This window comes from Crinia signifera, chromosome 7 (genome assembly GCF_055691185.1).
Source record: "Crinia signifera chromosome 7, ASM5569118v1, whole genome shotgun sequence".
NCBI lineage: Eukaryota > Metazoa > Chordata > Amphibia > Anura > Myobatrachidae > Crinia > Crinia signifera.
Window position 1 is genome coordinate 111,928,510 of NC_139223.1, and position 27,836 is coordinate 111,956,345.

Sequence of the window (27,836 nt, forward strand, 5' to 3'; positions counted from 1 at the left end):
TGTGAAAAGCGGTTGGGTTGGCAGATATTTTGAGATTAGCGAGGAGATGTACTGTACATTGGTGTAGTGTGGTTATGGCCTTGTGGGCGAGTTGCAGTATTTTATTGAATACAGTAAAATACACACAACCAAAAGAGTGACTGAAAAAGTAGATCCACAGATGATGAAAGTCTAGCAAGGAGAATTAGCCTTGCAGCTGCTTTCAGAATGGATTTTAGTTTCTTTAAGGAAAGAACAGTAAGAAGACTATTAAAAAAAGAATATGGGAGACAATAAGAGCATGGATTTTTTTTTGCAATGCCTTACGTAAGGTATGGTCATATTTTGATTATGTTTTTTTAGAAGTATGTACCAAGATTTTTAGATAGACTGAATGTGGGGAACAAAGGACACTTCAGAGTAAGGGATGACACCTAGGCACAAGCTTGTGCTGTAGGATTGATTGTTGAGTTCTCAACAGTAATACAGATATTAGGTTGGTAACTAAAATTGATCAGTGGAAATATAGTTAATTCTGTTTTGGCAATATTAGGTTATGAGGTCAAAATGACACCCAAGGTAAAACCGCAGAAGGCCATTCGGTGACATGGACCAACAGATAAGAAATCCGGGACATACAGTATAATACACTGAATGCACTGAGTTTATGTTATAATTTGATAAAAGCAAGGACTTAAATCTGAGTCTTGCGGTACTCCGACTGATATAGATGGCAAGAGGAGGTGAATTCAGAGAAGCACAAATAAATGTTTTGGTTGAGAACCTTGTTTTAGTCAATAAGAATTGAGAAAATGGTATTCAAATTGCAGTCTATAACTCTATAGCAATGGTTTTCACCCATAGATATTTCAGTACTGATATATCAGAGTATAATAAGATCTCAAGAAAGGCAATAATACCAAATTTCTGAAGATAGTCTATTTTACTTTATCACTATAGATTGCATAATATATTATATATACATACATACATATATACACATACACACACACACACACACACATATATATATATATATCACACACACACACACACACACACGTGTTAGATTTTAGGAAGGCTGATTTTGTAGAGATGGGAAACTCTGTAAGGGATTCTTTGGCAGAGTGGAGGAACTTGGAATGAGTGCAGGAGAAGTGGGTAAAAATGAAGAAGTGTAATACTAAAAGCGACAAGAACTTTGGGCCTTATTTTGGTTCATTCTTTCTGACAAAATCCTTCTTAGATGGACAAAACCATGTGCACTGCAGGGGGGCAGATGTAACATGTGCAGAGTGAATTAGATTTGGGTGAGTAATTTTGTTTCTGTGCAGGGAAAATACTGACTGCTTTATTTTTACACTGCAATATAGATCTCACTTTGAAGTAAAACCCCACCCAAATCTAATTCTCTCTGCACATGTTACATCTGCCCCACCTGCAGTGCACATGGTTTTGCCCATCTAAGAAGGATTTTGTCAGAAAGAATGAACCAAAATAAGGCCCTTTGTGTCAAGAGATAGGAAAAACACAAGGAATAGGAAGCCATTGTGGTTTGTGAAAGAAGTAGCATATATTGTGAAAGCAAAAAAGTTGGAAATTTAAGCAGACGCAGAATAATGACGACAAAGAGGTGTATCTTGTTAGACAGAAGGAGGCTAAGAAGGTGATCAGTTGTGCAAAAGCACAGGCTGAAGAGAAAATGGCCCAGTCAGTGGGTAAAGGAGGGAAAAACTTTTTTTTTTAGGTATATAAGTGAAAAGAGAAAAACAAAAAGTGGAATACTAAGAGTGGAAGTCTTCTTGAGGGGGCTAATGTAATAGATCATATTAATAATAATTTCTGCTCAGTATTCACTGCTGATAGAAAGGGGAAGGGGCCACAGTTAAGTTGCAAGTATAGTCAGAAAACTGATGGAGAAACAAGTACATTTACAGAGGAGCAAGTCCTCACAGAACTCTCAAAACTGAAAGTGGATAAATCAATGGGGCCAGATGGGATACATCCAAGGGGGATGCAGTTACAATCCCGGCGTTCAGAATCCCGACCGCCGAAATGCCGACACATTCTCCCTCCGTGGGTGTCCACGACACCCCTGGAGGGAGAATAAATTAGTGTGCCGAGCGTAGCGAGGCACCGGGCCCGCTGCGTGGCGAGCGCCCCCCCCCCCCTGTCGGCATTTCGGCTGTCGGGATTCCGGCGTCGGGATTCTGAACGCCGGATCCCGACCGCCGGGATTCAATACTGAATCCATCCAAGGATACTAAAAGAGCTTAAAGGGGAGCTGGTAAAACCAATAACAGAATTATTCAACCAGTCACTAGCTACTGGAGTAATCCCAGAGGACTGGAAAACAGCAAATGTAGTCCCACTGCACAAAAGTGGAAGCAAGGAAGAGGTAAGAAACTATCGACCAGTGAGCCTTACATCAGTAGTAGGGACATTGCTGGAAATCCTCTTAAAACATAGAGTTATAGAATATCTCAAAACCAGCAATTTACAGGATCCGAAACATCGTGGGTTTACTGGGGAAAGATCATGTCAAACAAATCTTATTGACTTTTTTGACTGGGTGACTAAAGTAATAGATCAAGGTGGGGCTGTAGATGTAGCTTATCTAGACTTTAATGCAAAATCATGCACTTGGGTCTCAAAAATCCAAAGACTAAATATAGTATAAATGGCACTATAATGGAAACTACGGAGGAAGAGAGGGATCTAGGTGTCTCTATTTCAGGGGACTTAAAGGCAGGTAGGCAACGTAACAAAGCAGAGGTATCAGCAGTAGAAAGTAAGAAGGAATAATGCCACTGTATAGGTCATAGGTACGACCTCATCTAGAGTACTGTGTTCAGTTCTGGAGGCCATATCTCCAGAAGGATATAAATACATTAGAGACTGTACAAAGAAGGGCAACTAAAATGGTGCATGGCCTACATCACAAAACGTACCAGGAAAGACAAAAAGATCTTAATATGTATACTTTGGAGCAGAGAAGGGAAAGGGGGGACATGATAGAAACTTTCAAATATATCAAGGGTTTTAACAACGTACAGGTGGGAGACATTCTTCACAGGAAGAGGAGCAGCAGAACAAGAGGACATGCACCGAAACTAGAGGGAGGAAGATTTAGGGGAATTTTGAGGAAGAAAGAATTCACAGAAAGAGTAGTAGATAAGTGGAATAGCCTCCCTTCAGACGTGGTGGAGGCAAATACAGTAGCACAATTTGAACATTCTTGGGATAGGCATATTGATATCCTTCCAAAAAAATAAGGATCAAATATGGTTTGAGGTAACATGTTCAAAAAGGGGCAGACTAGATGGGCCAAGTGGTTCTTATCTGCCGTCAAATTTTATGTATATATATATATAAGCAGGTGCCAGGTTCCCAAGAAAACCAGTTGCTAGTGTAGGACTTGCAGTGAAATGGGGTCCCTTGGCGATGGGCTGCAAGCTTAAATGCATTGATCAATTCATGAACTAAAACCCCATTATTTATTTATTGATTATTTGAATGTTAAGGTGAGTTAGTTTGTTGTAGTGAGTGCTGGGCCCCCTGTGTTTGTATTTACTAGAGTGTGTGGTCACAGGCCACCGCACCCCACCCTGGGATGTGGGTGCTGTTCTGTTTGCACCCCATTCCTAGGAATGGCGAGTGTGTTGGTACTTCTGTGTGTGTATATATATATATATATATATATATGTGCGGAAGAGCTGGCACTCTAATCCTCTTTAGTCTAGGTGCCTGGTGCCTTCGCAGTACGAGCAGCCGGGGCTGGGTGCAGAATGCAGGCTTGAACAGGAGCGCGGCACTCAGGACGGCGTAGAAATGAATCAATACGTAGCCATTGTTTGTTAGCTGTTTTGATAAAAGCCGCAAAGGCTGAAACGTCAACTTCATTAGTTTGGCTACATATTGATTTATTTCTACGCCGTCCTGAGTGCCGCGCTGCTGTTCAAGCCTATATATATATATATATATATATATATATATATATATATATATATATATATATATATATATATATATATATATATATATATATATATATACACACACACACACACACACACACACACACACACACACACACACAAGAATAACCCCAACCGCGCTCAATAGGTTAATACCAGCACCTCTGAAAAAAGTTTCAGAGTGCGTTAACAAAAATTACACATACTTGATAAAACAATGATATTTAATTTAAAAAAATTATACATTTGAAAATATATAATTTTCAGTAGTTTGAACATTAGTGTGTAGCGGGCCCAACACGTTTCGTCACCAGAATGACTTCATCAGGGGCGAAGGAAGCAGTTTCTAACAGAACATATTTGTGCTGTAAATTACAATGGGCAGTATTCAATGAGAAAATTTGCCGTGTTTTATGGCGAGTTTGTGCTTTTCGCGCCTTGGATGGAGACTTTTGCTCTCCAAAAGCGAGCAACCCTATTCAATGTGAAATATTCGCCGTCTTTTTAAGTGATTTTCGCCGTCTCTCTCCGTGTAGCAATTCTCCATCTTTTCATGGAGAGCTGGAATGTGAACTTTTAAACTAAAATTTTTTTTTTTTTAATTTTGGTGTAAAAAAATCAGGGTTTTTTTCTGTGAAGGGGCATGTTATTTTTATTCATGTGCTTATTATAGCACATGAATATATATTTAATTTAAAAAATATATATATATATTTTTTTTTAAACAGAGCAGCCAGCAGGGGGCTGGAGCGCTCGAGCCGCTCATTAGATATTCATATATTCACTGCATCCGATCATTACATTTGCACGATCGGGTGCAGTGAATACTGGGTCCCCCGCTGGCTATAGGGGGGGGCTGCTTGTGCTGCCTGGGTCCCGGGGAGCCCCCTCCCCTCCACATATGTTCTGGGGCAGCCAGGGAGACTTTAATCTCTCTGGCTGCCACCGTCCCACGGCTCCCTGCCAGCTCCCTGCCGCAGACACTCGTCCGCTGCAGGGGTTAAGACTCGCCGCGAGTGGCGGCGAGTCTTAACCACATTGAATAGAGGGAGCAGGAGAGGCAGCGAGCCCTCTGGAACAGGGCGAGTGCATGGCGAGAGAAAAAATCTCTCGCCATGCACAGAGAATATTTGTCATTGAATACTGCCCACTATATCAGTGTGAATTTAGAAAAAAAAAAAATCATACATACATATTAGAAAATGTTCACAAAAGCATAATGTTGATGGAGAACAAGATATGGGGAGAAGGACAAAGGAGAAGAGGATTAATTTATAGTTTTAATTGACAATTACTCATTGAATCAACCAGAGGGTTTAGTTAAGGGGACTATATATACACACACACATATATATATATATATATATATATATATATATATATATATATATATATATATATATAAAATCCTACACAGGATTCGCTGCCAGCCACGATTCTACCCATTGAATACCTGCCATAGACTATACCAATAAACATTAACAACCATAATTATGGTGCTATTAGACCAGACATATTAAATGCATTCTTTGCTCTCAGGAATCGTCAGATTATCGCCCCCATTCATGTGAATGAGCATGCACTGAGCAACTGGAATAATGGAGATTTTTTATAGTATTAATATTAAAATTGTCCATTTAACACAGCTTATAGAAATGCAGTGCTGTGTTACTTTAATGCGTGCAGTCTTTAATGCTTTCCAGGCACTGGAATAAACTGGTAATGCTTTGGTGGCTGGCAACAACGACAAAAGTCAATGCTGCATGTCATGCTGGCTACAACTGTACAACTAGAGACCTAGATATACTGTATGATGCATTTAAATAGAAGCAACTCTTTTTTTTTTATGTAAACAAGCCAGCATCATAACTTGAACAGACTAAAACAACTCACAGTACAGCAGAAACTGTATGACCCTGACATAAGGCATATAGAGGGTTTTTTTTCCTTTAAGGTGTGCTTAATAAGCAGGAAAAACAGGTTAAACTCACTGGCAGGCATCAGTGTTTGATGATATAATGAAGATAGGTGACCTGTCTGATGTTATCGCAAAGCGATGTGTACACCAAATATCAATTATGCTTGAGCAGGACATGACAGACACTGAAATGTTTGTGTTTTATGCTCTATTTAGGGCAAACAGATTTCATGATCGTTTATGTAAGGGTAGCAGCCATTCATCTCTTTTAAGATGATTTATTGAGCAATGCAGAACATTTTGTAAAAAAACAAAAAAAAATAATAATACTAAAGTTCACTTATTAGAGAGTAACAGGGTTCGCAAATACTCGCTATAGCGAGTATTTTACCCATTTTTGATCACCAGGGACTCAGTTTCTGCTTATGGCTGCGTCCCCTGGGACGCGCTGTGGCCGGATCAGCATGCGGAGGGGGAAAGATAAGAATGCCGGAGAGGGGGAGGGATATGTATCTCCCCCCCTGTTGTGATGCGGCCGCAGAGGTGAGAACGTGCTGGCCGCGTCACATCAGCCAGGCGCCGGGGGTGGACTGAAGATCGTGCGGAGGAGTAGGATGTTGTGAGCACTTCTCACCGCACGTCCTCCCGCTGCACCCAAATACTTTACCGCCGGACCGGTAAGACACAGCAGTGGCTGTGTGCAGAGATGGGGGGTGGTGGTGGTGGGGGGACATTAACACGCTGACTGCTGGAGGGGGCATATGGCTGCACTGCTCATGAATCTGCATGTTAAAATAACCTCTGCAAATAACAGTTATACATTTTAGCTTGCACTTGCCCCAGTGCTATACCTAGTTGAAGAGATTCATCTGGAATCAGATGGGTTATGTCATACACTCAATTTAGCATTACCTGCAAATTTAATTATAGTGTTCATTCTAGCACCTGCTATCGTTGAAAACCCATGCAGTTCCTCTTCCCTGCCTGGGGTGTCGCTGTCTGCTGTGGTGCTCCTAGCACAGGTCTGGTTTGCATATCAGTGCTGATATACAGACCACACTGTGCTAGAAGCACTACAGCAGACAGCGACACCCCAGGCAGGGAAGAGGAACTGCCTGGGTTTTCAAAGATAGCGCGTGCTAGAATGAACACTAAATTACATGATTTTATTCAAATTGTCCTATATGCAAATACCCTGCTCCATAGTTACACCCATTCAGCAGTGAATAGTGTTTGAATACTGTATCTTTTGTAAACACTTATTTGGGGGGGGGGGGGGAGGAGGCGGACAGCGAGAGGAGGCAGCTGGCGTATGTGGCATGCGGGAGGAGGCTGCTATAGAAATGTAGGTAAGCAGAACTTATGTAGCATAATATATAATAGGCATTACGGTATGTGTGGTATACTATATATTGGGCATTACGGTATGTGGCATAAGGTGTAATAGACATTATGGTGTGTGTAATCCTGGCGCAGTGTGTCCAAGTGGCACTATTGTTTCGCATAATGTGAATTGGTACTAATACTGTATGTGGCTACGCCCCTTCCCCACTAAGACATGCGCTAAATTTTTGATGCGCGCCTTTGGCGCGAACTGTCCCTATTTTGTGTTTGGGTATTTTCTAGTATATGTGTATCATACTTTATGCAAGTGGGCCAATTGATTGATCCCCCGACCCATAAAAGTGACAGTGAGAGGCACTCAAAGCTATGTTTATGCCCCCCAAAAAAGGCTTGGGACAGCCCTCGGCTCAGGGTATATGCCATGTGGGGGAGAGGAGGAGGTCTCTGTATGTTCCATGTTGGGAGGAAGGGTAGAGGAGGCTTTATTTCATTGGGACCCAGAAAAGGTCAGGTAGGACCCCAATTTCTGTACGTGAGGGGTCCCTGGGACCCAATATTTTTTGGGGTTTTCGCGATCACTGAGTAAGTGCAAAGGGTTATTTCATTGTTACTAAGCAGTGACAGAAAACGGACAACTTTTTCCAATGCCTAGAGCAAGTATGAGAAACGGTGATGTAACAAGAAAATATATAGATTGTGCAAAGTATGACTGAGATTTTACTAGGGGGGTTGTCGACTAAAACAATATTCAGGCTATCAATTGGTAATGATGAAATTATGTTTTGATAAGGGAGCTTTTTCTTGCTTCCCAATATATAATGCCTCCTCTAGCAACCTTAAAAATGGTCTGCTGTATGGGGCAGCCATTTTCTGAATGTCACTTTTTATTAGCAGGAGCCAGGACCAGACAGAAGCGCCGGCGGCAGGAAGTATCGGCCGCACGGGGTTGGGGGGGTTGTTAACCCTACAGGTGTTGGGACCCGCAGACGGCAGCGGGTAACCATAGCCCCGCAGACCCCCAGAGAATATGAATGATCACTCACAAACTTTTCTTTCACTCATGGTTAGTGGTTGGGTGAAGCCATTTATTGTCAAACAACTGTGTTTACTCTTTTTAAATGTAGGAGAAAGAGAAGCTTTAAAATGTTTGGAATCCTACAAAGACATTATCATCAGCCAATCGGACAAACGAGGTTCTATAGTTAGCCATAGCCTTTCTGACTATAGGACTGAAACCCATAGACACTTACAGGACCAAAGCACCTACACCAAGCTACCGGCTGATCATATCGGCCAGGGGGTCAATTTACCAACCCATCTCAGTATATTTGGATGGCTTTCTTCAGCCAGTTGTTCAAGCAAAACCAACAGTCTTGAAGGACACAACTTCTTTGTTGTGTGCTTTAGAACAACTTCCAGCCCATCCACAACTGTGTAGCTTAATCTCCCTGGACGTATGCAATCTCTATATGTGTATACCACATGGGATGGCATTGGCATGCACCAGGAGATCTTTAGTGAATAATGCACACTATAAAAGCCCTTTCATGCAGCTGTTAGAACTAGTTCTATAAAAAATCTGCGCTGGTGGGTTCTACTTGCAGACCAGGGGCGTGGCCATGGGGTCGAATGTGGCCCCATCGGTCACGAACCTTGTCATGTGAACCTTGTCAGACCGCAATTTCTGAGAAAATTGTAGCGTATCATCGATATATCGATGACGTGCTGGTTATTTGGGCAGGAGAACCCAATACATTCTGTGAACTCATTGAAAGACATAATAGTCTAGACCAGGGGTGGCCAACCGGTCAGAGGTAAAGAGCCGACATCATGCGCGCGCCGAAGGCGCATGCGCCAAAAAAAGGGGCGTAGCCTATTTTGACCCCTTGGGTGGGTGTGATACAAATATGCCTCCAATAGTGCAGTGCCATATATACATATGCCCCCAATAGTGCCAGATACACATATGCCCCCAACGGTGCCAGGTATGCACCACACGGTGCCGGGTATGCCCTCACAGTGCTAAAAAGCTGGTATGCCCCCACAGTGCCACAAACTGCTATGCCCCCACAGTGCCACAAACTGCTATGCCCCCACAGTGCCACAAACTGCTATGCCCCCACAGTGCCACAAACTGCTATGCCCCCACAGTGCAAATTTCCCAGCAGCAGCACTCACCGTTGTTGCTGCTGCTGCTGGGCGGGGAGAGGACAGTCTGGCGTCCCCCTGCACTCCTGTCATGTCACCGATGGGAGGAGAGCAAAGCACACCGCGCGTCTCCTTCCCCCTCACTTCCCTGTGACTGGGCCGCCCACCAATCAAAACTCACTGGCCGGCTCCTGATTGGCTGCTGGCCCACGAGCTCTGATTGGCGGACGGCCCAGTCACAAGGATGCACAGTAAGGGGTAGGAGAGATGCGCGATGCGCGCTCTCCTCCCCTCAGAAGGATAAGGGATTCAGGGAACCGGCAGCAGGAAGGACTGGGACAGAGGGTGGGCGGCGGGCAGCAGTGGGAGCAGGAGCCGCACTTTACAAGGGGGAGAGCCGCATGAGGCTCAAGAGCCACAGGTTGGCCCCTACTGGTCTAGACCATCCCATCAAATTTACATTTACAGTAGACCGTCAATTTTGTGGATGTTACCATTAAGAAAACCCAGGGTAACCTGTCCACTACAATTTTCTCAAAACCTACAGACAGAAACAACCTATTAATGGCATCTAGTGCCCACCCTAAAGCCATGAAAGATTCACTACCGTAAAGCCAGTTCATTAGAACACTGAGAATCACCAGTGATAGAGAAACTGCTTTGATACAGTTAGAAAAGATGTTCCAGAAATTTATTGAAAGGGGTAGGACTCAAAACTACTGAACGAAATGAAAATCAAGGCCCTAAAAATACCTAGGGACAAATTGTTGAGACCAAATAAAACTACAATGGCCAAATCCAGAGTGACCTGGGTGAATTCATATTCAAACATGTCTCCTTTAATCATGCAAAAAGCTAGAAAGTACTAGCCAGTTGTCAAAACTGATCCAAGTCTCCAATTGCAACAGACTAACCTGATGCCCTGCTACCGAAAAGGGAGGAGCCTGAAAGACAGGCTTGTCCGCACGGACATTTCGGACATGGGTCCGGACAAATCCAGCTTCCTTCCAACACCTAAAAAAGGCTGTTTTGAATGTCCAAACTGTGTCATATGTGGCTATTTATTAACAGGTCCTTTGTTCCATCACCCCTTTTCAGGAAAAAAATTCTTTATTAACTACCGTTTATCATGCACCAGTAAATATGTGATATACATCAGTTTTTGCCCCTGTTCCCTATTTTACGTGGGAAAAACGGAACGACAGTTCCGTGAAAGAATGGGGCTACATCGTTCAGCCATTAAGGCAGCAATCAACAAAAGCCACAGTGAACAACCGGTGGCCAGGCATTTTGCCCAGGCTAGGCACAAATGTCTTGGGCCATCAAATACAGAATCATTGACCACGTACCCCCGTGGATATGTGGAGGGGACAGAGGCAAGAAGCTTCTGCAGTTAGAGGCTTTCTGAATTTACAAGCTCCAAAAGGCCTTAATGAAACAATGGGCCTTCATTGTTTTTTTATAACAGTGATCAAATCAACAACTATAACTTCTATTGCAGTATTCGTATTTTCAACGAGAGCCTCAGTAAGGGAGTGAGTTTTTAAACAATGTTCCTCTATATACTGTGTTGAGGCAGAATATATCCCGAGTTTATGATACATGAGCAGCGGCAAGTTGGTCACCTTATGCAGTTAGTTCCTATGAGCCCTATCCAACAATAAGAAAAAATATTAATAACTGTTAACATCATAATATATAACATAGGAGATATTTTTAACAAAATAGAGACTACTATTTAGGGAGAAATAGGAAGTAGTACTAGTAAGAAGTAGAGAAGTGAGAGTTAATGACATTAATAACCAACCGCTTTATTGGGTTTTAGAAAAAGGTTCACGAGAAATAAAATAAAATTAGCTACAGCGAGTCATTTACCAGACGTCGGGACCCCGACTGTTAACCGAAAGCCGAGATCCCGGCGGCCGTAAATGGTGACCCAGAAAAAGTTTCATGATTATTATATGTATTTGTTGTCGAGTGTGTCTTTTTAATATTTTTTCACTAGGTGGCGGTAAGTGCTGGGTGGGCATGTGTAGCCTAGTGAGCTCTGGGTCACCATATACTATTTAGAGCTTATATTTAGAGGTGCTAAATAAGTGGTTATTAAATACGCAGAACTGTTGTTGAAACATGTGCAGAATGCGGCTATAATATATTTATATCAACATAGTGCAGCAATATATTACTAATGTCATTTGTCCTATAGCCGACTTTAATGGAGTATACAGCGGGCGCCGCAGTGGAACGCACATTTCCTGGTTGTGCGTTCCACCGGACAGGAAGTGATGCGTCCTGTGGATGAGGCACTTCCGCCGGGTGAACCGCACGCCAGGCTGAGAGCTGGGATAATGGCGGCCACAGCATGGCAGGCGAGTAGGAAATGGGCTGCACGCAAGAAATGGACAATAAGTGTGGTGATAGGTGAGGATTACATGTATACTTATATGTGGTTTTGTGATCAGTAGCACCACTGATCCATATATTATTGTCTCTGAGGAGGTGTGTCCTTGAGCTCATGGGTGAACATATGTCTCACAAAGGCACTATGGGGTTATGAACTTTAGGAGGAGATAGTGGGGGGCCTTGACAAAGATCTGGGGGCAGACCGAAACGTTGGCCCATGGTCCACTGTCATGCACATTGCACTTTATGTTGAATTGCTGAAGATGTATTAAAAAGTTTGTTATCTATATAAGAAGACCGGTGAGTGTCCTCATCTTTTCTCTAAGCTATACTGGTTTACTGGATTTATCTGGGACACCTCAGCTGACACCCCGGCAGTTGGCATCATTTCAGAGGAGAGTGTGATCCTTACAAATAAATATATATATATATATAAAATGTATAGGCAGAGGCTTGGCTGTGCGATGGGGTCCCCAGTGGCCCCATCGTACGCCAATGCCTTTATGTGCGCCATCGATGATTCCTTATTTCATCATGGACCAGAAAGTGACAAAGTAATTTTGTACCTTCGTTATATTGATGACCTTTTGATTTTTTGGCAAGGGTCCACACAGTCCCTCACTAATTTGTTCGAGACACACAACCAATCAGCTAGTCCAGTTAAATTCACTTTCTCTATCAGCGATAGCGTAGTGAATTTTTTGGATGTTAAAATTGTGTTAAACAACAACAAAATTTCTACTTCCATCTTCGTTAAGGAGACTGATAGAAATACTCTTTTACGCCACGAAAGTTGCCATCCATTACCCCTGAGGGAGGGTTTACCCTTCTCGCAGATGTTAAGAGTTCGTCGCATTACCAGTGACCCTGATGAGACTTCTAAACAACTAGATTTAATGCAGGATAAATTTGAAGAGAGAGGTTACAGACGCAGCTCCCTGACTAAAATCAAACAAAAAGTTTTGCAGATCCCAAGAGACATAGCCTTAAATCCACCTGATAGGACAGAACAAATAAAATCTAAAATTCCTTGGGTTAATCAATTTGCCATAGATAGTCAGGAAGTAACTAGGAGAGTCAAACAGCAGTGGTTCCTCATTACTACGGACAAAGAATTAGTAGGTTTGAATAAGTTGCAGATTATGCCAGCCTACAAACGAGGGAAGAACTTGAATGATCTCTTGGTTAAATTGGATATCAGCAAGCTCACAAAAAAATCTGCACCCACTCATTTTTTGACACGGCCAGCAGGATGTTATAAATGTGTGGGTTGCACTACTTGTGGATTCCTTGTTAGTGGGGAAATACATCAATCACCCCCACACTGGCCGCAAAATTCCCATTAGATTTGCGGTCACGTGCTCCACTAAATTCGTGGTTTACATTCTGTCTTGTCCATGTGGTCTTTATAACGTGGGCAAGACAGAATGTCAGTTTAAAGAGAGGATGGCGAACCACCGCCATGCCATTAGACAGGCATTGGCGAGTGGGAATAGTGACCAGCCTGTGGCCCGTCACTGTGTTCAGATGGGTCATGGCATAGCTAGTTTGAGATCTAAGATTATAGACCATGTGCCCCCACATTACCGAGGGGGCAACAGAGGTAAAAAGCTCCTCCAGGCTGAGGCACGATGGATTCATATATTGGATACAATTGCCCCTAGGGGGCTTAATGAGCAACATGGATTGCAGAGTTTTTTGTAAATCCATGTAGCACAGTCCGGTCTGTATCATTACGGATGGTATGGTGTTTACACTATGATGTTGGTTTTAGGATTTATTATTCATACGTGAAAGAGTAATGGATTTTTGCAAGACTATTATGATTTTCCGCTGCTCCCATAGTGTTAGACCCATATGTTCAAAGTATTTGTCAGTATTAGTTCATATGTATTTAAGGTTGCTAACAGGCCCATAGAAGGCGCGGCAATTATATCATTAATTGATATGACAGAATATCCATACACTGACTGAAAAATGGGTTACTTTTTTTAAATGTCGTTTTTTTGTATGTATGTTTTTTTATATATGTATTCATATTTTTTCACTATTTTAATGTTTTATTCATGTGTATGATATTTTTTGATGCATATGATCGTACAAGCACTGTCACTTACAACGGCACATTTATCTATTGTGCCCTTAGAATTCACCTGGTTCAGGATGACGCATGCGGGTCAGTAATGCGGAAGTCGTGAGAACTTATGTTGCCGGCGTGCGTTCCACAGGCGGGGACGCACTGAGATGACGTCACCCGGAAGAACGCAGAGGCACAGGAGTGTTCCGACTATCTGCCACACACGCTTGTGTCACACCTGATCCAGGTAAGTATAATGTCATTTTGTGAGCGCGGGAATCTTTGTGGGGTATATTACACTGTCATTTGTTCATTGTGAGTTGAACCCTGAGGACGAGCCTTGAGCTCGAAACACTGGTGTAGGGTTACAACGCAATAAAGCACTTTTGAATTTCTACCAAGCCTCCGAGTGACGCCTTTTTCGCCAAGTTACCTATATATATATATATATATATATATATATATATATATATATATATATCAACGTAGGGTCCGGCACTCCAAATAATGGCTGTAGAGCGGCACTCCAAAGGCAAAATGCTGGTAAATACTAAACAATCCGGAGCCCGCAGTAGATAGTCTGCCACCCAGTGCAGGCGAGACACATGGAGATCAGGGTAACGGCGGCACTCGGCAACAAAAACTACACTAGGAGGCTGGATGTATCACCAATGTCTCTAAGCCAGTGCGGCTTTTTTATTGGCTATTTTTTATTGTCTTCTGCACCTTGATACAAAAGCAGTACTGGCTTAGAAACGTTGGGGATACAGCCAGCCATCTGAGTGCCGCCGTTACCCCATATTTATACACACATATATATATATATATATACAATATTGTTTCCAGTGCACTCACGGTAAAAAGATCAACATGGGTGGTGCTCCCATCAGGCACATGTTACTCCAACATGGTCCAAATCCACATAATTTGAAATCAGGGCACTCACCAAGCAGCAATATTTCAAGTGCTTTTTTATTCCACCAAATTCATTTGCTGTAAGCCGACGTTTCGGACCTGTTACAGGCCCTTAATCATGGCGTCCTGTGTCCCAGTCAGTTGCCTTCTATGTGGGACACAGGACGCCATGATTAAGGGCCTGTAACAGGTCCGAAACGTCGGCTTACAGCAAATGAATTTGGTGGAATAAAAAAGCACTTGAAATATTGCTGCTTGGTGAGTGCCCTGATTTCAAATTATGTATATATATATATATATATAGATATATATATATATATATATATATATATATATATATATATACACACACACACACACACACACACACACACACTTGCTGTTGAAGGCACCGGGCAAGTTAAATCTTTAACAGAGTGCTGGATATACTACTCGATAGAATATATATTATATATTTATAGACTTTACACACTTAGGGCGCTGAAGACACTATTGTGGTGAGATATATATATATATATATTTTTTTTTTTTTTCATGATCTGAGAAACTTCTGCCACATGTAATGAACAGGTTCTATTATGCCCTTTTCAAACGGACAAATGTACAACCTACTGTATTAAGAACCTGAACCCATTATCCCTTGGCAGTGCTGGAGGGTTAGCAGCATGCAATTAACAAAACATGCACCTGTCTTAATGCACTTTTCCAATTGCTTACACAAGGTGCAATATGCGCCGGCTTAACAGAATATCAATTTAAACTGGGACACTCATTTATTATACAGGTTCTATGTACCACAGAGCCTGTATAATTCATGCATGTTCCTGTTTAAAAAGATAGTATGGTAACTATTTACGGGTAATGGTGTGTACACACTTGTACTATGTGCATGAGATTTTGACTATATAGTCAAAAGATCATCTGGATCGCATGCAGATCGCACAGGTTTTAACCCTTGCAATCCCGATGCACGCTCCCGTATCGCAGCCAGAAAGTCTTGGCGACATAGACTATATCAATGCATATCTGCACTATATAGTCTAAATTGTATGCAGATAGTCTAATTGTATATATAGTCTGAATTGTAATATAGTCTAAATAGTACAAGTGTGTACACGCCTTAACACTTATAAAAGTTTCTCACTCTACTTGAACAATGGTTTTGAATATTTTAGAAAATGTCAAAACATTGATTACATTTCTTCCTTAAAATACTAAGCAAGAGATATTCCCACAGCTACTATACTGAAAATCCCAAGTAATTGCTTCGCCCAGGCCGAAGAATATATTACCTACCATTGCTTATCATGGAGTATTCTCTACATGCCTCAGACAGGCAAAGCAAATAACTAAAAGCAACCCCGTTTTCATGGGGGGGGGGGGGGGGGAAGAGGTCTGATGACAGCGAAAACACAGTTTACACTGTACCTGCGTGTTGTCAGAAGAATATAAAATGAGGAGTTAGACCTCCTTTGAAGCAATGGTGGGACGGTATGAGCCTGGTTTCAATTTTTTTTTGATTGCCATTTGTAAATTATTCAATAACAGGTGGACTTTGTTTAATGTAACATAAATGACTGTACCTTGTTCCGGGGGTCTCCCAGCAGCTAAACAAGAGATTAAGAGTGTTGTTAGAATTATATTTACAGATGGTGGAAATGGAGATGTTACATAGATTGTGTCATGTGAAAATAAAACAATGAACAGAACAATGACCAGACTCTTGTACAGTTAAAACTAAATTTAATATAAAGCTGTATTTTGGTGAATGAATAAATAAATACTCATTGTATTGTTTATGCATATGTATGAGGTTTAAGTTTGAAGTGAGAAACTGGAGATGGATCTTCTCCATACAGCTCCTGGAAGTACACACTGTGGGAGCATTGTTATCATTCATCTTACCAAAGCATCTGCCACGGCAGCTTCCAGATCTGTACTGGAGCTAAGAACTCTCATTGCATTCATGGAGGACGGTATCCTGCCAGACTGTCCCATTCCATAGCGATCTACAACACAAACAAACAAAAAAAGTAAAGATTCAGAACCATGTGTTCCTGTCGCTTGGAATTCCACAGGTTTAGACTGAGGGCAACTGACAGGCAAAGTCCTAATCTACTGCAGAATATTCTATACAGTAAATGGCTATAGTCATTTTTTGAAGTTGTAACAGCAACACAGTTAAAATACTTTGGGAGGAATTCAACTGTTTTGTCACAGCTCTAGTCTAACGTGATAACTACTATTTAATAGTTTTCAGGAGCTCAACACCTTTGTGGATGTCATGGCCAAAATACAGAGGACTAATCACATTAAAGTGACTAAAGTGTATATAATGTGCCCAAAAGCCTGGCACAATGCAGTTATGGTGCCTCAGGAGGCTGCAAACAGAAATCTGCGATGTAATAGGTGTCCAAAACCAACTTAATAGCTCCTTCTCCCTTTAGACAGTAGATGTGGCTTCAATGAACAATTCAATTCCCCACTTAAAGTAGCATTTTAACTCATGGCAGAAATGGGGCTCCAACATAACCAGTGTCAATATCCCCACTGTAAACCTCAGCAACTAGAAGTCAACATTACCCATAAATGTATAAATAATTAGCAGTGGCAAATAGGCTGGGTGGGATTATTACCCCAGACTGGGCTACTTCATGTAAAGCTTTAATTTAGGAATAATGACATAGATGTTTAGGATGTTATTCGACAGTCGGAATCCGGGTCCGTTTTCGCCAGCTCTACTGAATGTCGACAGAATTCAATGTTCTGACTGTCGAGTGTCGGAAACTGCTGCGGATTGTCAATAAATGGCCATGAATTCGACAATCTGCGGAGGTTTCTGACAAAACAGATCCGACTTGTTTTAAAATCAGAACTGTTTTGCCAGAATCTGCCTTCAATGCTGTCGGAAACAGCAGCGGCCACTATTTCCTCCTGTCCAAAAAAGCGTCCGCCACGGAATACCCCCTTTAGTCTGCAATGAAATACTCTCCACAAACTGCAACATACAGTAAATCTCAGATAAACTAATATACAGTAGGTTGTATGTAGTGATGATACCTAAACCACATTTTGTAAATAACCAAAATGTGTTACCACTTTTCTCCTTATCTTAATACAAGGAGTTTGCCCATCAGAAGTCAACTGTACAAACTGTAGGAATTCTGAACAAAATTAATTAGACTAGAAGGAAGCAGCTAACGTCTGTCCACCAACAGAAACACTGCATCTGTGCATACCATTTTCCTTTAGCTGTTGCAGATACAGGCCATGCTGGGACATGTAGACCAAGAACTAGTCTACTTATCAAAATTATGAAAATCTAAACCTCCATAAATTATTTATTGGTGCTTAAATCAATGGACAGAAGTCGCATCCAATTAATTAGAGCTTAAAATGAATATAAATTACCTATATGAAAGTAAAATGAAAAAAAAAATGGTTGAAAAGAAAATTAGCAGTAATGTGATGGCTAGTACAAAAAAGAAGCAAAATTACAGATGTGGATTACTGACCCAATGTTAACTCTTTAATAGCGTTAACTATGTACAATATTTTACTGTCTTTGTTCACAAAAATATCATGACTTTATGAAATTTGTATTTTCAGTGGCCAGCAGTATAAATGAATATATAGAAAAAGATACTCTTTTCTTTCAATATTCCTTCAAGATACAAGTGGATAGATCATATAAAACATTATCTTGTCATGTCCACTTAAGTTTCGAATACATATATTATAACCTATTACTGTATAAAAGATAGGATACTACATTTTAAAAGATCAGAATATTAAATAAGTGGAGCATAAATTATTGTTAATCCGTTAAGAATTATTTACTGTGTACTGCTTAGTCTGTCTGTTAATACTAGTCTTAGCAGACAAAATAAGCAGTACAAACAGCTTACCATTGCAATGATGTGCTCAGTACTATCAATACTAGCTTAGTTTTTAAGTGATTACTTCAAATCTCTAATCATATTTTTCAAATGGCAAAACAGCCAACACAGAAGGGTGAAAAATATTAAGTTACCTTATGTTTATAATATTTCAGTGAGGATGAAGTGAAATACAGACATTTTATTTTAATGCAAATGATCTTCATATCCTGTCGCCTCTTCTTCAGTGGTCAAAAAAACCCATTAAACAGGCAACACTGTTTTCCTAACTAAAGATGGTAATAAACTTTAATAATACCAATTGTAAAGCACAGCGGAATATGCTGCACTATGTAAGAAACTGTAAATAAATAATAACCTTTTCACATAAATGTCTAAACAAAAGGTCAATGCACACCTGGAGAAACACCTACATGAGAGGAAAAGGAGTAGCCTACAGACTTGGCATAAAAGGAAGAAAAAGAACAAGCCTAAATACTGGGCCTAAGATTAGTTACTGGAGAAGCCAATATGATGGGTCTAAAGAAAAGAGCACCAAGCATAATGTTCTACAAATTTTTGTTAAGGCACCACCAACACTTAGACAAAAACTAATATGCATTATTGCACTTGTGCATTTATAGTTGTATTCACTCACATACTGTATATCCTTTAAACATATAAAAATACTAGGGATGGATTTGTCAAACCCTCTAAAGAGGAAATGTGTTGGTATTATAACATGCCATAAATGATAGCTAGAAAATATAATTAATCTACCCCAAATACGAGAAAGATTGTTCATACAGCTGATAAAATTCAGTACCGCAGATTTATACTGTATATGTGCCTTTAATATTCATTTAAATCATATTATGCTCTTTCCTGATTAAAGGCCTTTCCTGATTCCTAAACAAAAAAATTGGTCACCACAATGGCACATTCATTGGCGATGTTGCTTCACAGAGCTGGGGTCATAAGTTTGCATTCAGACCAGAACCTTGTGTATGCAATGCTTGTATGTTCTAGACATGTTTACGTGGTTTTCCTCCAACACCTTAAGCATGCACTGGTATGTCAATTGGCTGCTAACTAAAAACGAAAAAATAAAATAAAAAAAAACAGACCCAAGTGTATGTATGCACTAGTTGTATGTATAAGGGAATATAGATTGTAAGTTTGCATTTGGGCAGGGAGTTACGAATAACACACATTCTCAATATATAACTGGGAAAAATGTGACACTACTGTATATAAATACTTACTACAGTATTTTACATTGCTGGTTCAATGTGTATGAAGTGCACACAGAGAAGAGCGTAATAAGGGTTTTTGTGACTGTTCAACAGATAAAATAAACTTGTGTCCTGATGTACTAGACCACATTGTATCATACCTCAGTATTTATTTTTTAAAAACTTTATTTGTACATTTTGTCTATGCAGATTAAAGAAAGTGCGTCAACTCAAAAAAGAAATAATTGTTTAGCAAGACAAAGCAACACAATGACATGAGATGATGGATGTGAAGGCACCATGCCAGCAGGAATTACAAGCACATGTAATGATGAAGCTCTCATGCAATAAGCACAGGTTCACCTGACTGCCCCACAGACTCGGAGGTGGAGAGCGCACTAGTGGACCTGGAATGACGTCGAGAGGCTGCAAAGAGGAAGGAATGGCAAACACCCAGAGGGTTACCACAGATAACAAGGAGACAAAACAAGCACACATACTATCCTCAGATTACTGGGCATTTATCTGGTCCCAGGGTTATGGCATTGGGGCAATAAAGCAAAGTGTGATCCTAATGAACAGACAACATTTATTGCAAAGTTAGTGTATTTTTACAGAACATTCAAAACTAGTTCTCCAATACATGTAAAATGGGCATCTGGAGATCAAGCTTATCTGTACGCCATTAAATGAACTAAAGTCTGCCCTACTCATGTTCAAAGACCTACCATATAGTACATTGCCATCTGCTGCATTTACAGGTAATAATCATCAACCCCCCCCCCCCCCCCCCCCCCAAAAAAAAAAGTTCAGGACTGACTTTACATGCTCAATAAAATAATGGCAGAAACCTTTTTAGAATGAGAAACCTGACCTCTGCTGGTGAAGACTGGTCAGGCTTATGTGTAGCATTCTTATGTCAATGTGCAGATCACTACTTCAAAGTGGAGAATGCAATACTAGCAATTTTCTAGTACTGCATTGTTCATACTGGGAATTGTAGTTTTACAAAAGCATCAGATTGTTTTGTAATGGTGTGTACACACCTGAGATGTGCCGTGCGATGCGATCCCCGATGCCATCAGATAGGATCGCACGGCATGCATGTGATGGCATACAATTTTGACTATATAATGCAGATCTGCACTATATAGTCAAGGCAGCCAAGACTTTCTGCCGTGCGATACGGGAGCGCGCATCGAGATCGCAAGGGTTAAAACCCTTGCGATACCGATGCGATTCTGACTATATAGTCAGAATCGCAGGGTGATTGTACAAATGTGTACACACCATTAGTCTGCTCTATATAGAAATGGTACATTATTCTGAAGTGTCCATATATAACCTCTGGTAACTCACTTTACTGAAAAGATAGCAAATTGATTCTACAATGTCAAGGTTCCAAATACAAAGAACATACTATAGCAGATCCTGTGTACTCCTGGGAGGCTGTCATCAGAGGCTATCCACATATTATAAAGTGTGTCAAGGTGTCATACTGCTGGAAAGGCTATACACATACATAGAAGAGGGGAGAGATTTCTATGGAGTGGCAATGAATTAACATTTACACCATGCGGAATGCATATCACATACCAAATGATACAAATGAAACCACATCAATAGGCACAGGATATTTAACTATTGTCAGAGCAACAGTAACAGAATTATTTCAACACAAATACAGGAAAAATAAGCGTTGAATGGTGTTTAGCATATTTTAAAAGACAATATAAAGATTGTAACAAGTCAGTTCCTCATACTTAAGCTTAAATTTGACGTTTTGCAAATTACCAAATGATTGATTTTTTGCAAATAACTTCACTTCATAGTTTAGTGGCTGTATATTACAAACTCACTCAAACTAAAAGTTTATAAGCTTGCTTTCAAAAAGTAAAGCACAATTTAGTAATTATTTAGGCTGCTGTGGTTTGGGTAAAGGGATTTTGATCTAGCAATACTCACCGAGAGGTGCAAAGCCCCTAGCGGGACTTGTATCACGGCTGCTCTCACGACTGGTGTCGCGGCTGCACCCCTGACTCATGCTTGGTCGGGGGATGCGGCTGCTCCTGGCTAGCATGTGATGTAGAAAAGCAGCACATTAAAAAGACAGAATATATGAGAAAATCTACAAATAAGCAAGTGGTTAGTGCAGTTATATTAAGAACATCATCATCTTCAGCTGCAAGAGAGCAGACAGGTCAGAAAATACAGAGCCATTCAGACTTACACATGCAGCACAAGAAATACTGTTAAAGGATACCAAATATAAAAAAAAAAGACCCTACATATGTCGCTAAATGATTTTAGGTCTGCCTGTAGGCAAAAACTGATATAACTTTAATACTCGAAGCTCCCTTGTATTAAACACTGTATACTAATCATGACAAATGTCTATAGAATGTACTGTAAGCTTGCAAGCAGGGCCTTACTGCCTTGTTCAATGTCTGTAAGTACCCAATATGTTTTATCACTGTTTACATTTGTAAAGCGCCATGGAATTTGCTGTGATATATAAATAACTTGTTTATTCATAATTAATAAAATATATATACTCCTCTATTTCTAACTTTCCCTTTATCAGAGACTCCTCTGTATATTCTCCCCATTCTTGCGTGGGATTACTCCGGGTACTCCTCCCACAATCGAAAAATATACTGGTACATGAATTGGATCCCAACAAAAATAATCCCTACAATGAATGTGTGTGCATGTACATGTGGTAGGGAATATAGATTGTAAGCTCCACTGGGGCAGGGACTGATGTGAATGATCAAATATTTTCTGTAAAGCGCTGCGGAATATGTGCGCGCTATATAAGAAACTGTTAATAAATAATACTACTAAGCTGGGTGGAGAGAACAAGGTCACAGTATGGTCATTGTAATGTGGAAACTGAAGCATTCATGACATTAAATTATTAAAAACTATAAGCCCTGATCACATCCATTGAGATATTGTCATGCTTTAACTGGTGACATACAAGGGGATAAAAGGGACCTTTAGTCTAATGGGGAGAACAAGTGAAGGGCGCATTAAAATATCTCTTTGAAGATATTCAACATTGAATCAAGTAATCTTGCTTACACTATTGTGCTGTAATCTTGTACACTATACAAGCCGCTACGTGATTTAGGATTCATCAAAGACATATTGACGCCATAACTGACGCATTTACTATGGACGTGCCTCATGTATAGTCACACAACTGCCGGCCACATATGCTCCCTCATCCCCGCACTTGCACAGTTATTTCTTCTTAAACTTGCTTCACTAAACTCATCACTGCACTGCTCCCTTGTGTTGTGATATTTCTGAACAACAGCTACCAGCCTTCAGGAGGTGTTAAATGCCATAGTAGGGAGAAGGAGTCAGAGGGACCATAGGAGTAAACAGAGAGAGGGGGGGGGGGTTTAAAGGAGCATATGGAGAAGGGAGTGGGGTCAGTGGAACACTGAAGGAGGAAAAGGTCAGAGGTACACATGGGGGTGGGGAGGGGAGTAAGGCTTGAGGGACAATCATATTTATTGAATTAGCAATGGGGAGGTAAGAGGCACAATAGAAAAGCAGTGGTCAAGGACATTCATGGTGATGGGGGCAGAGAAACATGGAAATTAAGAGGATAGGTGCACATAGGGAGTTAGGAGGCAGAGGCACACATGGAGAGGGGGCTGTAGGCACAATTGGGGATGCAGTGGTACGTGGCATTAATGGGGATGGAGCAGTGGTATGGGAAGGGGGGATGATCGGTGTACATGGAAAGGCAAGATGTTAAAGCACTCATTGGGAGGTGGGTTAGAGGCATTCATAAAGGATGTGGAGACAATTGCAGAGTCAGTGGTCCATTGCATTCATAGGAACAGGGGGGCAGTGGGGGGAGGGGGTGGACTACATAAATTAAGAAAAGTGCAGACAATAGGTGCACATAGGAAGGTAGGAGGCAGAAGCACTCATGGGCAGGCAGTTCAGAAGCATGCTTGATAAGGCAAGGAGCAAAAATGCAGATAGGGAGATGAGAGGATAGGTGGGAATGGTGAGGTAGAAGGGAAAGACACTAATGGGGAGTGGGGGTCAGAGACAATTCGGTGGCAGGGAGCAGAAGCACTCATAGGAAAGACTTGCTTATATTACCAATTACTCATTTAAGTTGATAAAGAGGAGCATTAAGGAGAGATGAAGGTGGGAAATGTGTTAAGGATGAGCTGTGATGATTTCTAGGGCCCTAAAGCATTTTATAAGGGCAAACCTACAGCAGGTACCACTCTTGGCCATTGTGTGCACTGTAGAGCACTACAATTATACACTTACTGAAATTGTCACTGTTCAGCTCATAGATTAATGTTTCCCTCAAGAAATACTCTATAAAATGATATTAACTGAAACAAAATCAGATAAGCGGTTCTCGAGATTAGACAGATTCTTCCCAGTGATACTGCCATCTGCCAGCAGCGAATAAAACTACATCAATTTCACACATATCTAAACAGAGACAATCATAAGGTAGCAGACTAGCCTTCAATTTTTTTGCTTCGAGCGGGTATGGAGATGGAGATATATATATATATATATATATATATGTGTGTGTGTAGTCGTCCTGATGGCGGCATTCAGAGAAAAGACAACACCAGAGGCAGTTCTGTAGCCAACGTTTCAAGGCCGTTCGGCATTTTTATCAAGGTGCAAAGAGTCTCTATGCCTCTGGTGTTGTCTTTTCTCTGAGTGCCGCCATCAGGGTGACTACATTGATAGTGTGTTTTCACATATCTACACGGAAGGCACCAGCTTTATTTACTTATCCTGCATTTAACTTGTGTTTCCACCGAACGTGCCTCCTTGAGGAAATATATATATATATGGTGATCTTACTCCCTTCAGAAGTTAGGATGCAAGAAATAAGCGGCACTCCACAGTCTTATTTAAATGGGATATATTTGTGCAAAATACTTTACATGGTCATAAGCAGGTGTCAACGACGTGCTGTTTCAAGGCTCACTGGCCCCTTCATCAGGACTCAATACTGTGACATGTATGTGCTAAAGTACACTGTGCAGTGCTAAGTGAAGCAAACCAAAATATATCTCATACCTTAATCATATATAACCGGTCTGATGCACACTTGTAGAACTCACCTCCACCATGGCCACCCCCCGTGGGCGCCGGCGTTTTCAGGGTCATCTAGATGTAGATTCTGGACATGTCCAGAATCTACATCTAGACGGATGTAAATTCTTGGGCTGTATTGCATGAACTGCACGTTTGAGATGTCCTCAGAATGGCTCAATGATATTATGACTAAAATGGCCATACCAGAACTTTAAATTATTCTGCTGTAACCAATGACAAGTCGACCTGGCCTTGTATTTTGGATCATTGTCATGTTGGAACGTCCAAGTACGTCCCATGCGCAGCTTCCGGGCTGATGAGTGCAAATTTCCCTTCAGTATTTTCTGATAACATGCTGCATTCATCTTGCAATAAATTTTGACCAAGGTTCCAGTGCCTTTCTAGTTCACACATCCCCAAAACATCAGCAATCCACCTCAGTGTTTCACAGTAGGAATGATGTACCTTTCATCATAGGCCTTGTTGACTCCTCTCCAAATGTAACGTTTATGGTTGTGGCCAAAAAGTTACATTTTGGTCTCATCACTCCATATGACTTTGTTCAAGAAGTTTTAAAGGCTTGTCTCTGTGCTGTATGTAAGTGGAATGCTTTGTGAAATTTGCGTAGCAATGTCTTTCTTCTGGCAACTAGACCATGCAGCCCATTTTTCTTCAAATGCCTCCTTATTGTGCATCTTGAAACAACCACGCCACTTTTTTTCAGAGTCCAGTATTTCAGCTGATTTTTCTTTGCATCCCCAACAATTTTCCTGGCAGTTGTGGCTGAAATTTTTGGTGGTCTACCTAAACGTGATTTGGTTTCCACAGAATCCCGCATTTTCCACTTCCTAATTACAGTTAAACACTGCTGATTGGCATTCTCAATTGCTGGGATATCTTTTTATATCCCGTTCCTGTTTTATGCAGTTCAATTACCTTTTCTTGCAGATACTTTGACAATTCTTTTGCTTTCCCCATGACTCAGAATCCAGACACGTCAGTGCAGCACTGGATGAAAGATGCAGGGGTCTTTCAGGGGGATGCGGTCATTCGTAAGACTGCATTTAGGTCTACAGTCATTAGGTCGACCCCACTAGGTCGACTGGCAGGAAGGTCGACCTGACTTAAGGTCGACATGGGCCAAGGTCGACATGACTTAAGGTCGAATTTGCATAAAGGTCGACATGAGGAAGGTCGACTGGTCATAAGGTCGACATGGGTTTTTCACTGTTTTTTGAGCCGACATGTGCCGACAGGCGGTATTTCATGCCCTACCATCCACTAGGGCGTGGTGGGAGAATAAAATAGTGTGCCGAGCGCAGCGAGGCACCGTGCCCGAAGCATTGCGAGCGAAGCGAGCGATGCGAGGGTCCGATTCTCATTGCCAACTGTGTCCATGTCGACTGTGTCGACATTCGGATAAAAAAACCGTGAAAAACCCATGTCGACCTTATGACCAGTCGACCTTCCTCATGTCGACCTTTATGCAAATTCGACCTTAAAGCATGTCGACCTTGGCCCATGTCGACCTTAAGTCATGTCGACCTTCCTGCCAGTCGACCTAGTGGGGTCGACCTAATGACTGTAGACCTAAGTGCAGTCTGACGAATGATCCCATTCCCTTTCAGGAGACCCGAAATTTACTGTGCTAGATACACCGCAGCAGACAGCGACACCCCAGGCAGGGAAGAGGAACTACATGGATTTTTAAAGATAGCGGGTGCTAGAATGAACACACACACACACATATATATATGCCTGATGACTAGCATTAAAAGCTCGAAACGTTGCTGCAAATAAGAGACCTCCGTGTCCGTTATTTTTGTTTCATACAAGATAAGTCCAAAGAGTGCCACAATTGTCAAAATCTATTGTGGCATAAAATACACAGTGTCCGACGTTTCGGGGACAATGGCCCCCTTTATCAGGTAAGCCTTGAGTGACGGTTCTTCCCCTCTACATATATATATATATATATATATAGATAGATAGATACATAGATAGATTTACTGTATGTACACACATACACTACTAGATTGTAAGCTCTTCAGAGCAGGGCCCTCTTCTCTTCACATTTTACTCACAGTTCTCCCATACTCAAACAGTGACCATCTTTGTCCACATACTCATCTCCATCTTTGGCCACCAGCCCCTAATAGCACATTGGTCAAGCTATATATATATTTATATACAATAGTTTTATTGAAATACATTTAATATGTGGTCTGATGCTGGATTGGCTTTTTTGAAGCCTTTGTTGATTTATCATCTATTTTTTCCGTGAAATTGGTGTGAAGTTAAGTGTATACTGTTACAACAAAGTTCAGTGATCCTATTAGCATCCCATAAATGTACTGTATTATCTTTTTTGGTCCCTTTTTATCCATATTTATCATTGGAACCCTTTAATATGATATCATGATTGTGTTTTTAACTATATTTTTCGGACAAAACGTGTGGGGTTTTCAGTGTTTCTTTTCCACGTGGTGTACGTTAGGAACATGATTGCTCCAATTATGAAGAATTACCTGTGAAAAACTTTAGCGAAATTGGTGAAGATGACCACATATTAATTATATTTCAATAAAACTATTGTGAAGTGTGTGGTAGATCAAAGATGAATTTTATGTGCGTGTCTATATTCTACATTGCTATCTACCTTAGTTTCCTCTCCTAACAGTGAGGTTACGTAGACCTAAACATACGCTTACAAACATATATATACGTAGAAAGATCTATATTACAGATATTTGTATTATTTTATTACTGAAGTCTTGTAAAAGTCCACAAAAAATAAAAAAAAATATAGGTACTCTTTACTTAGAAGGGCGCCCATCTCGGGCATCTCGGGGATTAAAT

At 41.0% G+C, this 27,836-nt stretch overlaps 1 protein-coding gene across 1 annotated transcript in view; it reads right to left on the reverse strand.

Moving 5' to 3' along the window:
• The window catches only part of CLASP1 (cytoplasmic linker associated protein 1), a 321,194-nt gene that overhangs the window by 91,914 nt on the left and 201,444 nt on the right, over window positions 1–27,836 (reverse strand). The window contains exons 23-26 of the mRNA XM_083153636.1: window positions 21,840–21,947; window positions 20,238–20,300; window positions 16,667–16,770; window positions 16,345–16,368 (exon numbers count right to left, since the gene is read on the reverse strand). Coding sequence (XP_083009762.1) covers window positions 16,345–16,368; window positions 16,667–16,770; window positions 20,238–20,300; window positions 21,840–21,947 — 299 coding nt within the window. The remainder of the gene's footprint in view (window positions 1–16,344; window positions 16,369–16,666; window positions 16,771–20,237; window positions 20,301–21,839; window positions 21,948–27,836) is intronic.